At 40.6% G+C, this 15241-nt stretch overlaps 2 protein-coding genes across 2 annotated transcripts in view; both read left to right on the forward strand.

The window, feature by feature from the left end:
• prdx3 (peroxiredoxin 3) overlaps positions 1-15241 on the forward strand; it is an 82418-nt gene that overhangs the window by 51364 nt on the left and 15813 nt on the right. The window lies entirely within an intron of this gene.
• Positions 1-15241, forward strand: part of LOC129704022 (EF-hand calcium-binding domain-containing protein 6-like) — a 33274-nt gene that overhangs the window by 10667 nt on the left and 7366 nt on the right. The window contains exons 6-12 of the mRNA XM_055646843.1: positions 6568-6696; positions 7240-7391; positions 8586-8731; positions 9681-9877; positions 10623-10730; positions 11256-11321; positions 12381-12491. Of these exons, the coding sequence (XP_055502818.1) occupies positions 6568-6696; positions 7240-7391; positions 8586-8731; positions 9681-9877; positions 10623-10730; positions 11256-11321; positions 12381-12491 (909 nt within the window). The remainder of the gene's footprint in view (positions 1-6567; positions 6697-7239; positions 7392-8585; positions 8732-9680; positions 9878-10622; positions 10731-11255; positions 11322-12380; positions 12492-15241) is intronic.

A 15241-nucleotide genomic window follows, 5' to 3' on the forward strand; every position in this document is an offset into this window, starting at 1 on the left:
ATGCATCCTTAATGATGAGCTCCACTTTTCATGTTGCCTACTTTCCAGTGCATTACTTAATTGGTAAGTTTGAATAACTTTTATACCCAACAACTAGCAAACTCCACAATAATGACATTGTCCGAAGGCTATGACATCCTACAAAGCAATATAGTACGATATTATGTAATGTTTAAACCACATCAAGGGAAATCTTAAGAAGCTTGGCTTTGAAGTTTGCAAAAACAAGTTTGTCTCATGTTCTCTGTCCATTCTTCTTTTGTGTTCTTATTATAGAGGCTGGGAATCAAACAGTTAGGTAAATTCTATTTTAAGAGGTGACCACGAGCTTGCTGGAAGCAAGTCGATATGAATAATCAAAATCAGATGAAACAAGGAAGCAAAATCTAGAGCATATTTTACATCATGGATCAACTGAATAGTGCTTCATTAAATAAACAGAAGATATTTGGTATTATTCAAAATATAAAATGCAAATACTGTACAATCATTTGCGTGAATTAGTCACAAGATGGAAATATAATGCCATTGATATAGGTTCATAAAATACATGTACAAGCAAAGATGGATGCCAAAACAAAATTATAATATTGCACTCTTTCAGTAGAACATTAATTTTTATATAGGAAGAAAATGGATGCATTAAAACTTGACTGGGGAGAGCTTAGACTTTGAGTAATTCTTCTGTTAACCTAACGTTTTATTCCAAAGAGTCCTCTATATAGAACTCTTGACCAAGGTTTCTGACATTTAGATTAAAAATATCAGGTAAACGTACATTACTTACTTTCTCAATTTCTAACTGCTTGGTTTTCAGCTGTGTTTATTTTGTAATCTGAAGTATGGGTGACATTCCAATTCAACTCACTGTTGACTTGTACAGGTATATCCTCTTCATTAGTTGGCTCTGTGAACAATTGTGGTATAAACTTGTCATTACATATTTCTTCAGTCTGCTCTGGTGTGTCCCTGACTGCAGTCACTTAGTTGAAGTAAAGATTTCAGGCTTTTCAAGATAGAATTTAGTACTGAAGACTTGTACTATCATACCAGTGTTGCATTGCCTTGCAACGTACTTATTGGTCTAAATACTATCCCTTTCTCATGTTGACTGAGCTGCTATTCCTTGCCTCCCCCATTGAGTGCCTGGGATCCAATCATGACTTTGCATTTGCTTCAGTTGATGAATGACCTACCCCTCCTTGGAACGAGGGTGAAATACACTCAGGAATGCTCAAGGTCTGCTGTGTTACAACAATTCTGCTGGGGTGATATAATGATACATTCCTGAATCCAGGATTCCTGAGTTTACTAAGCGATAATTCATGTTCAAACTCGAAAAACCCTTGAAAAACTTTTCTCCTCCAAGCTTTAAAAAAAAAGGTACAGGCGTTTCAACAGCACCCACTAGTGGTTGGGTGGTATGGGAGAATGAATAAACACTAGATACCATTCTACTGCATGGAGCAGCCACATTGATGTGGCGTAAATTGCGGTCTATTATTTGACACCAATTGTTCAGGTGTACTGAGGGTTGCAGTAATCAACCTCAGCTCCTCAATTCCTTTTATACATAATCCCATATCTAGGGCGGCACAGTGGCGCAGCTGGTAGAGATGCTGCCTCACACACCTCGGGTGCTGTCTGTGTGGAGTTTGCACGTTCTCCCTGTGACCATGGGTTTCTTCCGAGTGCTCCAGTTTCCTCCCACATCCCAACAACTTGCGGGTTTGTAGGTTAATTGGCCTCTGTCAAATTGCCCCTAGTGTGTATGGAGTGGGTTAGAAAGTGAGATAATATAGAACTAATGTGAATGGATGATCAATGGTCAGCATGGGGTCTCGGTGAGCAGAAGGGCCTGTTTTGTGATGTATCTCTAATCTAAACTAGTATCAGCACATTTAGAATGAATTTGAAAATAAAATCCGTGTAGGCTCTCTGAAATGGTTGAGCTAACCTAGAGGTGTCTTTAGTAGTTTCATTCTGCAATCACAACACACAGTCTTATAGATTTTTGCCAATATCTGGTTAATATACATCTAAACTTGCAAGGACTACACAAAGATAACTCTTAGATACCACCTCTCGAACAATCGGTTGACTCCCAGCTAATAGGAACAATAGGGCATCAGTAGCAGGGGGAACTTCTGGAAGCCCACCATTATTAGCACCTGTGAAGAGATACCAATTAGAACCAGGATGTGTTTATTGAGAACTCCAGGAGATCCAGGAGTTAATTAATGACAAACCTGAGGAGTTCCTGAACTTGAAGTGCCACCAAGCCAACAGGTTCACAGGCTCCTGAATTTGGAGCTCCAGCAGAAAACCTAGAATCTAAGCAATAGATAATAGATGGAAAGAGGTTAGGAGGCCCAGTATTGCCCTGGCATCCTTGACACACTCATAGACTCCTTGTTGCTGCCAAGGCCATCCACAGCCAAAGTATCTGGTCCCCAATGACCGAGCGCCAAGAAATGAGGGAAAATCAACACCACAGAGACAGTCGACTTCCACTGGGAAAAAAAACATTGAAGTACTCCTGGGCTGCAACTATGCTCTAACACTTTTCTTCAGTCCGCCTTGGCCCAGGTGATCGCCTGGTTGCCAAACACTATAACTCCCTTTCCCATTCCCACACTGACCTTTCTGTCCTTGGCCTCCTCCACTGTTCGAGTGAGGATAGATGCAAATTGGAGGAACAGCACCTCATATTTTGCTTGGGGAGCTTGCAACCCAGCTGCCTGAATATTGATTTCTCTAACTTCAAGTAACCCTTTTATACCCTCTCTCTTTGTCCTTTCTCCAACTTAGTTGTTGTACTTGTTTCACTGTTTGTGTTACTGGTTATCACCTTTCCCGCAGCCAACAATGGACCATTGTGGACTCCATCCTTCCTTGATCATTGTTGCTGGCTTTGACCTGTCCTTTTGCATTTCTTGCATTAATTTGTTCTATGTACCTTTTAATATCTCTTGGTTCCCTCTCCCCTGACTCTCAGTCTGAAGAAGGGTATCAACCCGAAATGTCACCTAATCCTATTCTCCAGACCTTTTCTTCCTTTTCTGCATGACTGGCTGAGTTACTCCAGCTTGTTGTGTCTGTCCTTGACATGTCAGCCCATGATTCAATCCCACACCAGCTTTTTTGGTTCAGCCCCATTGTTGTCCAATAATAATTTGGAAAGACCAAATCCTAACAAAAAGCCAAAGCCCCAGGAACAGGTAATATCCCTGTTGAAGTTCTACCATTGTGTAAGAAGGAACTACAGATGCTGGTTTAAACTGAAGATAGACACAAAAAGCTGGAGTAACTCAGCCGGACAGGCAGCATCTCTGGAGAGAAGGAATGGATGACGTTTCGGGTCGAGACCCTTTTAACGTTGTCAGGCAAGAGGAGGATTTACCAGGGAAACTCGGAGATGTCATTATTACGACATCTTCAAGAATGGAGAGAGATCTAGATGTTATAACTACAAAGTGGTCTCTCTTTTGTCTGTTGGTTGGCACCTTCTGAAGGACCCTGCCCGAAGTTAAATAGAAGTTTTTCAGTGATGCCTTAATGCCATATGCCAGTTTTTTCAGTGATATTAAAGGACAAGCCCTAATGCTAATTTTAATGAAGTTATGTTGACTCATTTCATCTACATTTACTAGAATGTATATGTGCTACCAATCTAACTATGTGAGGATTTTGGGACATTTATAATGGGCACAGTTTGTTATTAAACCACTTGGTTTGCGGGAGCACTATATATCGTAGCTGCATAATTTATCTTTCTTGTCAGCCTTGGGTACAACTACAGTTCAAGGTGCTTTTTACTTATGTCATATTTTTATATATATTTATACTTTACCTGCATTTTTTGTTTTAGGTTGATGACTGAATTCTTTGCAGGAAGTATCTTATATAATAGACAAATTCCACTGCTCTTTCTATATATTCATTTCCATTGAGCCAGTTATTCAATTGCAATTTTATCTTGAAACTTTGCTGCATCCTGCTATTTCCATAAGTAGCAGGAAAGCTACATACGTTTATTTTTCCCTACCTGGATCAGCCGTAATGATATGTAAGCATCTGTGCATTGGTAGCTCAGAACTAGTTAGTTATTCTGGGATATGATTTGTATTTTGTTGTTATTATGCTCATTCTTCTGGCATATGCAGCATGTTCATTCTTTAATCAAACCGATCAGTGAAATATCTACGATTGCATCCGAAGCTCCAACTCCACTGCTTGCACTCATGTGGTATTGACCTATCTTCAGGAGTGGAGCAATTGGTGCTGCCCTTTGGCAATAAGATACTGTTTTGTTTATACATGTTAATGGAAGAAATTCCTTGGCAAACTTCACTGCTATTTCCGTTTGAGGTTGCAATTTTATAAGACTTGACATGTTTAACAATTTGGATTGAATCCACTCATCGTTTCACTCGCACGCAAATAAATGCCGTGGCATGCAGTTTTAGAAGCTGCATATTCCAAATAAATCCTTTAAAGTACCCACGCTATTGTTGACTGTTTCTCATTTGATTCTTCATGTCATTCTCCATTTTCTGCACCATTTCTTTTGTGAGTGGAACATCTTGGCTTTCACTGGGATCAACAGAGTGGCAAGTGAGTCACAGAGTCACACAGCATGGAAACAGGCCATTCGGCCCAACATGTCCATGAGGATCGGTGGGCATCCATCCATATTAATCCTTTCTACCAGGACTTGGTTAGTTTAGTTTATTACTGTCACATATGCCAAGGAAAGGTGAATAGCTTTTTTGTTGTGTGTTATCCAGTCAAACAAAAGACGATACATGATTGCAATCATAGGTATCCACAGTGTACAGTTAAAGGGTACAACATTTAATGTAAGATAAAGTCCGATTAAAGGTAGTTCAAAGAACGCCAATGAGGTAGATGGGAGGTCAGGACAGCTTTCCAGTAGGTGTGAGGATTGTTCAGTTGCCTAATAACAGCTGGGAGCAAACCGTCCCTGAATCAGGAGATATGAATTTTCAAACTTCTCTACCTCTTGCCTGATGGGAGAGGGATGAATAGGAAGTGAGTGGGTGAAACTGGTCCTAGATTATGCTGGTGGCCTTGCCGAGGCAGTGTGTAGCTTTCTATACCGAGGCAATTCAAGTACTCGTATACTGTAAATACACTTTACATTTTGTAAGCAACTGTGCTTCCAGCACTATCTCAGGCAACGTATTCCAGGTACTCACCACTCTCTGGATGAAAATGGTCTTCCTCCAACTCCCTCTAAATCTCTTACCATTTACCCTCTGGTTTTATCTACCTCTGATATGGAGTAAGGTTTCCTGCAGTCTACCCTATATATACCTCATCATTTCACATACCTTAAATCACATCCTATCCATGTCCTCCAGAGATGCTGCAAAACAGACCTAGCTTCTCCAGTTTCTCCTCATAACTGAAGTACCTTCACCAAGGCAACATCCTGGTGAATATTCAATCCTCCAATATTCAGGTCATCTGATCACATCCCCAACTTCCACATCTAAATCATTTACATGTGTTACATACAGCAAATGTCCCAACACCACTAGTCACAGGCATGCAATCCCAACACAAATGCCTGCTATTGCCCTTGGTCACCTATTCCCAATTTTTTTGGAACCTGAGTTTCAGAATCAATCTCTGTCAATAGAATAGCCTTCTAATGTTCTGTTATATCAGTATTCAGTGCCTGCACATTTATACCACAATCCACTATTTTGTGAATGATAGAACTAGTAACAAACATTTTCATTCCCTTCATAAATGCAATGAGGTGCTGTAGTTGCCCATGTCCTTCCCTAAGCCGCCAGATGTTTGTTTTATTGCCTAAACAGGGACATGTACACAAGACTGCTCTGTACATTGTTTAATTCTCCCAGGTGTTCTCCTGTTATCCGTGTCTCTAAGTACTACAGACTACTCTTATGTATTTAAAACATGTTGCTGCCTGTGTAGTTTTATTGTCTTGATGTGGAAAGGCTTCAGTAACCACATTTACTTTTTTCTTCTTTGACTGTGGTGATTTGAGGTCCCATGGTCAATGTCATTGATCAGCAATGTTCTGCAGATACTTCAAATAATTTCTTCCACCCACAGTTTTCTTATTGGGGCTGAGGTGCACTTCTTGTTTTGACTACCCTCATCACGTGTTGCACTATTTAGGAGGCGTTCGTTATGTGCTAGTTTTGCAGACGTGGTGACCACTGCCCATAATATTCCCAGTAAGACTGTGTGTACACTTTGTTGCAGATGAATAACATTTACCATGTTTACTAATATTACATGTATGCCAATGTCATGACATCATACCTGCGCTATATGACTTACTGTTTGTACATGGGTGCACACTAATGTAACACAAGCAAAGAAAGCTCAAACTTGTATCCAATTGCCTCAATTTCCTGTCTTTACCTTCATGCTCCATTTTGTGCTTATATTTGTTTAAAAAATATTTAACATTAAATCTGCAGATGTATAGATTCATTCATTTTTCATTAATTCATCTTTTTTTTTACATTCATATAACTCATCCATTTTTATTAATTCCAGACCAATAGAAGTGCGAGATCTTTTCTCAAAGATGGATAATGGCAGAATGCATCCAACCTCATTTAAAACAGCCTTGCATCAACTAGGGATAGAAATGGAACAAGAAGAATTCAGAAAACTGTTGAAAAGGTAGTGAGTGTTATAAATGACAGTGGTGCTATAATTTGCTTCAAGTGACAATTTAATTGTGATTTAACTCCCTGGTGATGAAAGACCAGACATCATTGTTGAGGTCAGTCTGAAGAAGGGTCCTGACACAAAACGTCACCTGCCCATTCCCTGCTCCACGGATGCTGGAGCCACTGAGTTTCTCCAGCACTTTATGTTTTGCTCGGATTCCAGCAGCTACAGTTTCTTGGGTCGCCAGAAATTGTTATTGCTCATATAAGCAAGTTTATGATATATAAACAATTAGGATTCCAGGCCTGAAGAAGTTATCAACATTGTAAATGGAGAATGGAAACACAAGGAATTGAGACAATGCAGAAGCTGGAGTTTTGCGTAGAAGACAAAGTGCTGGAGTAACTCAGCGGTGATTAACTCAGTATGTTAGGCAGTATCTCTGGAGGACATGGATAGTTAACTTCTTGGGTCAGGACTTCTTCAGGTTTGAAGTGATATGAATACAAGGCTGCATTTGACTCTGCAGACAAACACTTGTGTTTTCTTCAGGTATGACTCAAATGACACTGGAATTGTTAAAGCTGACATCTTAATGAAAGTATTGGGCTTCCAGACTAAAGGTGATCAAGATGAAGGATGGACCAAAATCCCGTCAGCTCTTGGCAAGACAAAAAGATTCAGGTTATCAGAAGATCAGCCCAGTACGTATGGGTATATTCTATCCTTCATGCTACCAGGGGAATGGTGTTAATTATCAGACAGCTGTCTGATGGGGCGTAGCTGGGCACACAATAATGCTGGCACAGAGTCCACTTTGACTCATTAAGAGGCAGGTGCGCATGAGCCATGACATTTTGCCAGCTCCAGTATGGGACAAGAGGGAAGCTGTTTTATAATCAGTGATAAAGAGTGATAAAGTTCAAGTTGGCCATTGTTTATCCAGAGACCTGGGCGGCACAGTGGAGCAGCTGGAAGAGCTTCTGCCTCACAGCGCCAGTGACCCGGTTTTGACCCTGACTTTGGGTGCTGTCTGTGTGGAGTTTGCATGTTCTCCCTGTGACCCCATTTCCTCCACTTTCCAAAGATGTGCTGGTGTGTATGAGCCTCTGTAAAATTTGCCCCTAGTGTGCAGGGAGCGGATGAGAATGTTCAATAACATTGAACTCGAGTGAACGGCTGATTGATGGTCGGCATGGACTCATTGGGTGGAAGGTCCTGTTTCCATGCTGTATCTCTAAAACTAGTCATTTCTTCTTAAGATGGCTTTGGGTATACTTATGCTTTTGGATGATTGCTGTGAGGTTTTCTTAAGCATCGCCAGCTCAGAAAAACAGTTGCATTATCAGACACTGATAGTCTACACAGATGAGGTTCCTGTAGCTTTCAAGTAAATATCTCCTCTGTCCAGTTTTAAGTCCTCAGCAAAATTACAGCATAACAACAACAATAGCATAACCAGACCTTTTCCGTTTCAACTCGCCTATCCTCCATTTCTATCAGACAAATGGAGAAAACTCTTCCCTGTAAGGATTCGTTAATATTAATAAGATGAATATTATAATATTTTAAACCTAATGAAAAGTTTTGAGTCATTTTGTTTGAATGTACAGTTAAGAATATGAACTTGAAGAATATGAGAGTTCTGCATGGTTAATGTACAGTCAAACAATAAATAAAGTTTGCGTTGGTAATTTTCTGTCCAACTTTTGTCCAACATATGTTGCTAAGTGCATTTACAAGATTTTGAATAGTTTTACCATTGTTTTAAATGGTGGCAGTTTATATTATAGGTAAACATGGTTTAGATGAATTTCCATTTGTACTGGGGATTTTAATATCATTACAAGCTGGGTTTTATTTTCTAGTAATCAATAATTTTACACATTCAAATGCAGGATTCGCAGGAAGAAACCGAACAAAAGCAGAAAAGGAAAGAAAACTGACATTGGACATTGAAAACTGGTTGAAGGAAAAATTTAGAGAAGGTTTCAAGAGCATGATGACTGATTTCTGGCACTATGATCAAGACAATTCTGGAAAGGTAACTTTATGTTCACAGGCATTTTTGAAATTAACAAAGGTAATACTACACTAATTGCTCAAAGTTATTCTTTGTTCTCGTTCAAATTTATATTTCTCTCTGTCTTTGTGATAGTGTTCTATTCAAAAGGAAATATGTACGTCAATGATGATGAGGAGGGGTAAATAAACTTCAGTGCTCTTATGTAGAAAACAAGTTTGCTTTTGTTTGGGTTCCTTTCAGCTCATTGGGAATGTGCCAAAAGGTCATAACCAAATTCCATGTAACATTAGAACAGAATGTGGACTTAATAGCATTGGTTCATAGTATTATAGAATGGAGACAAATAAAAAGGCTCTATCTTTTTGAAGAAAATGCTGGGAAAAGTTTATTCATTTGTTTAAATGCATCTGACCTTTGTTAAAATACGCAATGAGATCATTTACAAGCAGTATTACTATGATCTTTAATAAACTTTCCATGTAATTTAAAAGAAGCCCAGTTTTGGAAATAAAATATGTATAGTAGTAAAGCAAGGGAGATTTAAACAAAGCTTGGTTGGAATCCAGTTGAGACTGAAAGGATAAAGTTTTTGTAATGTCAAGTCAAGTCAAGTTTATTCGTCACATACACATACGAGATGTGCAGTGAAATGAAAAGTGGCAATGCTCGCGGACTTTGTGCAAAAAGACAAACAAACAAACAACCAAACAAACTACAAACAGAGTCGCATATTCTTTTACATGTTAAATATTGTGGGTGGAAGGAAAAAGGTTCAGTAAAGTTAGTCCCTGATGAGATAGGAGTTTACAGTCCGAATGACCTCTGGGAAGAAACTCCTTCTCAACCTCTCCGTTCTCACAGCATGGCAACGGAGGCGTTTGCCTGACCGTAGCAGCTGGAACAGTTGTTATAATTCTGTAAACTCCTGACATTGTTCCCAATGTAATTAATGTTATTTTCCATCAAGGTAACCAGAGAAAACTTTTTGCGTGTCCTGAAAGAGTTTGACCTACGCCTAAAAGATGACCAATTAAATATTTTCCTTGTGCGTTGTGGCCTCCCCGAAGATGCACTAAAAATAAATTATATCGAATTCCTTCACAATTTCCAAGACAGAAGTGAAAACGGAATCCCTCACAGGATTATCAGTGATGAAAATCACAGGTGAGATAAATGAAGAGCCAGGCCAACATAGATACGTCCTTTCATTTGAATCGTTCTGGGCATTGTCTCTTTAACACATCCTGGACGCTGCAGTGATTATTTGACCACAGAAATGATACAGTGCCTTTACACTGTAATCCCTATGAAATGATTGCAGGATGAGTTCTGTTTGAGTCTGAGCAAGGGCCCTGACCCAAAAGGTCACCTATCCAGTACTTTGTGTCTATTTCTGAATTCAGTTTAGTTTATTGTCACGTGTACCAAGGTACTGTGACAAGCTTTGTTGCATGCTAACCAGGCGGCAGAAAGACAATACATGATGACAATCAAACCATTTACAGTGTACAGATGCATGATAAGGGAATAACGTTTAGTGCATGGTAAAGCCAGTAAGTCCGATCAAATATAGTCCGATGGTCACCAATGAGGTAATTTATAGTTGAGGACTGCTCTATGGTTGTGGTAGGATAGTTCAGTTGCCTGATTACAGCTGGGAAGAAACTGTCCCTGAATCTGGATTTGTGCATTTTCACACTTCTATACATTTTGTCCGATGGGAGAGGGGAGAAGAGGGAGTGGCCAGAGTGCAACTCATCCTTGATTATGCTGCTGGCCTTGCTGAGGCAGCGTGAGGCATAAATGGCATTAATGGAAGGGAGGTTGGTTTGTGTGATGGTCTGGGCTGCATCCACAATTCACTGCTTCTTTCTTTGATGTTTTAGTAATTCTCTATTTGTCCACACAGATTTAACAAACTGAGTAGCCTTGGTTCTCAGTCCTCAGTAACTGCTTTGGAAGCAAGGCTAATGAATCTTCTGCATTATGAATTCCTTTCCCTTTTGGGGATTTTTCAGTAAGTCCCATTTTTAGTGTTATACCTCCAATAATGATCACAGACCGATAAGAAAATATAATAGCTTATGTAATATCAATAACATCTTCAGGAGATCTCAAATTGTTTCACTGTTAATTAATTATTTTCCAAGTAGGATCACAGTTGTTGATATTGCAGGCAATTTACCTGTATCAAGATCGTAAATTGTGTAATGAGTTAAATGATCAGTTAATCTATTTTCCTGGAATTTGCCATGAAATGCCGTTGGCAGGTACAGTACAGATTTCCCTGCTCTTCTTTGAACATCATCTAGGTATTATTATTATTTCATCTCTCTACATTGCCAGACAAGGCTGGTTTAACACTCATGCACAAGGCAGGTCCTCTGTGCATAATTCTGCTAATGCAGCATAATGTTTTGATTACAACTTTCTGACTTAAAGCCTGCCACACACGTCACGTGATATCAAATCTCTTCACGGGCTCATGTAATAGAATATCACAGGCATTTTATAAATCCATATTTATTATCTTACTTTGCAGTAAAATCGACGACAAGAAACTAGATGTAATTAGTCAGCAGGCGTTCTGGGCAGTCTTAAACAGCAGGTAAATAATATCAACTCATGAACATTCATTACAATCTTTACTAAGATTCTAGACATAATATTGATGACCTGTGACATTAGGTTTGCAATATAAAGATATGTTTATATTAGCAATACAGTGTGGTTCGGCCCACTGAGTCTGTGACCAGCAGTAATCCGTACACTAGTTCTACCTTGGGCCAATTGACAGGAGCCGATTAATGTACAAACCCACACGTCTTTGGGATGTAGGAGGAAACTCGAGCACCCAGAGAAAACCCACACGGCCACAGGGAGAACATACTGATTATGTACAGACAGTGCCCATAGTCAGGATTGAACCCGGGTGTCTGGAGCTGTAAGGCAGCAGCTCTACCACTGGGCCACCTTGCTGCCCCACTGTGCACTACAACCTGTATTGTAAACTGCAATATTGCATACAGTCTGAAGCAGCAATTGGTTTTATTTTGTTGCTTAAAATTTCACTCCGAATTATTGTGGAAATCAAATTATAAAGGCCAATAATTATGCAAATAAGAATATATTTCCCATCTTTAGTATTAACCAAATATTTTGAAGGCTGGATATTTAATAAAATTACCTTCCCTGTATTGTGGATGAAACAGCTTGCTAACTTGTCAGCTGGGATTCATCACCTAGGAGGAATTCTCTACTTATAATTTGATCAAATCCATATACAGGTGGGTAGGGGCCATGTGTATAGGTTCAATAACCTGTCTCGGAGCTTGGGAAACTGGGGGTAGTTCCAGAAATTTCCAATTTTCCCTCTTTTCCGTCTCCCACAGAAAAAAACTATCTCTAAGATATGGCAAAGTTTCTGAAATATTGTTGATCGCCCAACAGGGGATGAGTTATTATGTTAACCCATTATTCCAAAGCAGGATAAATAATCAATGTGGTAGGATATCTGTGCTTGTGTAATGCAGGTTGCTTGTAAATACATAGCACTGTTTGTGTGTTTTACAGAAATGGACCTTTGCAAAGAGGTTAAAATTGCATCGTATATTAGTAATGCAGTGTAATAATAATTATATTATCTGATATGTCTCTATCATGCAAGGTTTGGCATTAACATGACTGATGAAGAAATGAATTATCTAAAGAGCAGGATACCACTTGATCACCATGGGAATGTAAAATATCTTGAGTTCATGTCCATGTTTGATAGCTGGTAAGTTGGACGTTGATCTGATTTGCTATTAGTGAATGGATAAGATATAGATATAGATATAGTGGCTGTGGCTGGTGCTGGAGATGCGGAGCATGGGTTGGGTGTTCAGCCTGAGCTACAGTTAAAAATGCTGGAGATCAGGTACGTGACTGAGGGCTAAACCTACCCAAGGCTGGCACCTCTGTTGTTTTGCTGCTTCAGAGATAGGTTTCAACGATTGACACTAGATGCTGGAGTAACCCAGGGGGTGCAGCAGCATCTCCGGAGAAAAGGAATAGGCGATGTTTCGGGTCGGAACCCTTCTTCAGACTGGAGAAGAAAACAACCCAGTCTGAAGAAGGGTTCCGACCTGAAACTGCACCTGTACCTTTTCTGCAGAGATGCTGCCTGACCTGCTGAGTTACTCCAGCATTTTGTGTCTATCTTCGGTATAAACCAACATCTGCAGTTCTTTCTTACACTAGTTATCAGCTGCCAGGGATGGTGTGAAATGTTTGAAATGAGTCACTCTTCTCCCTGTAAGCCTGCACTAACTCAAACGCAAACCATGCTTGTTTCAACAAGCTCAAAAATGCATTGAAGCCGTTATATCCATGAATGGGTTGACTGCTGCAGGTCATTGCAGCCTTAGTGTTCTTGGCAGCAGTCATAGATTCATAGAAGCATACAGCGTAGAAGCAGGCCCTTCAGCCCACCTTGCCCATACCGGCCAATATGTCTAATCCACACCAATCCCACCTGCGTGCAAGTGTGCCCATATAGCATGCCCATATCCCTCCAAACCTGTGGTATCCATGTACCCATCTAAAAGTTTCTCAAACATTGAGATAGTACCTGCCTTAACGACCTCGTCTGGCAGCTCATTCTATCACACCACTCCTTACAATGACCAAATTACAAAGACCAACTTACCACTACTTTTTCCCACCACACTTTGTGTGGAAAAGCTACCCCTCGGGTTCCTATTGAATCCCCCCCCCCCCCTCCCCCCCCCCCCCCCCCCCCTCCTGTTTTCTGTTATCCAAAATATCTGTGTAAAATGTTTACATATTCCTGTAGACATTTATCCCGTGAACTCTGAAATTGCCTCATTTGAACTTTGAATTTGAAAACTGCTGTCTTTCGCTGATGAGGTCACAAACTCTGCTTGCCTGCCGAGTGACGTCCCCCCCCCCCCCCCCCCCCCCCCCCCCCCCACCTCTCCCATTCCTCCTGAGCTCTCCCGAGCTCCGCCGACCTACCCCGAGCTTCCGCGATCCCCTGACCTCCCAGACTTCCTGCAAGCTCTCCCGAGCTCTCCTGAGCTCCCCAGCTAACATTTCAAGAACATTCCAAAGGGCCTGTCCCACTGCGGGGACCTACTGTGCGAGTTTAGAAGAGTTTAGGTGAGTTTAAAAAAGTATCATTGTTGTATCACCGAAGTAGAACACCTCCTACGACCTCCTTCGACTATGTAGAGAACTTCCTACGAATATGTAGAAGACCTCCTTCGACTAAGTAGAAGACCTCCTTCAATCTCCTTCGTCCTCCTTCGACAATGTTGAAGACTAGCGATTTGCTCGCCGATGCTCTCTGGAAAATTGGACATCGAATAGTGGAGAGTGAAGACAACCACGTTCGACTACCTTCGACTACACTAACACTATCTATGACTACATTGACTACCTTTGATTACCTTAAACTACCTTTGATTATAATATTCATAATATTAGTGATCTGATTTTGATGGTTAAAATAACTCGTTGACTACCATACCAGGAATGTGCGATTAATTAGTTAATTAATGAGTTTTGAATTTGTCATTTAAAGAAGCAACATAAACTTTACTAATCATTATTCATGCTCGTTAACATCTCCGATGACCTCTCTTGGACCCACAATACCTCTACTCTGATCAAGAAGGCTCATCAGCGTCTCTTCTTCCTGAGGAGACTGAAGAAGGTCCATCTGTCTCCTCAGATCCTGGTGAACTTCTACCGCTGCACCATCGAGAGCATCCTTACCAACTGCATAACAGTATGGTATGGGAACTGCTCTGTCTCCGACCGGAAGGCATTGCAGAGGGTGGTGAAAATTGCCCAACGCATCACCGGTTCCACGCTCCCCTCCATTGAGTCTGTCCAAAGCAAGCGCTGTCTGCGGAGGGCGCTCAGCATTGCCAAGGACTGCTCTCACCCCAACCATGGACTGTTTACCCTCCTACCATCCGGGAGGCGCTACAGGTCTCTCCGTTGCCGAACCAGCAGGTCGAGGAACAGCTTCTTTCTGGCGGCTGTCACTCTACTCAACAACGTACCTCGGTGACTGCCAATCACCACCCCCCTCCGGACACTTATTATTTTTTTATTCAAATCGTTTGCTATGTCGCTCTTCAAGGGAGATGCTAAATGCATTTCGTTGTCTCTGTACTGTACACTGACAATGACAATTAAAATTGAATCTGAATCTGAATCTTAAGGTATTGGTTGACAGCACAACTTCACAATTGTAGATCCATTTCATTTATTATGGGATAAAGTCATCACTGTAAGGCCAATATTTCTGGCCATCTTTAATTGATGTTGCGAATGTAATGGTGAGATGTCACCCAGTGATGATAAGTGTGCTACAAATTAGTCTTAGCAAGTCTGGGCAAGAATACAACGTTAGAAAGATTTGTCCCTTCTGAAAGCTAGACAGATCTAACCTATGAGGTTAAATTTAACTTTGGGTTCGTGTTTGGCAAATAGTCTTTGTATCAGGCAACCAGG

The sequence above is a fragment of the Leucoraja erinacea genome, chromosome 15 (assembly GCF_028641065.1).
Source record: "Leucoraja erinacea ecotype New England chromosome 15, Leri_hhj_1, whole genome shotgun sequence".
Taxonomy (NCBI): domain Eukaryota; kingdom Metazoa; phylum Chordata; class Chondrichthyes; order Rajiformes; family Rajidae; genus Leucoraja; species Leucoraja erinaceus.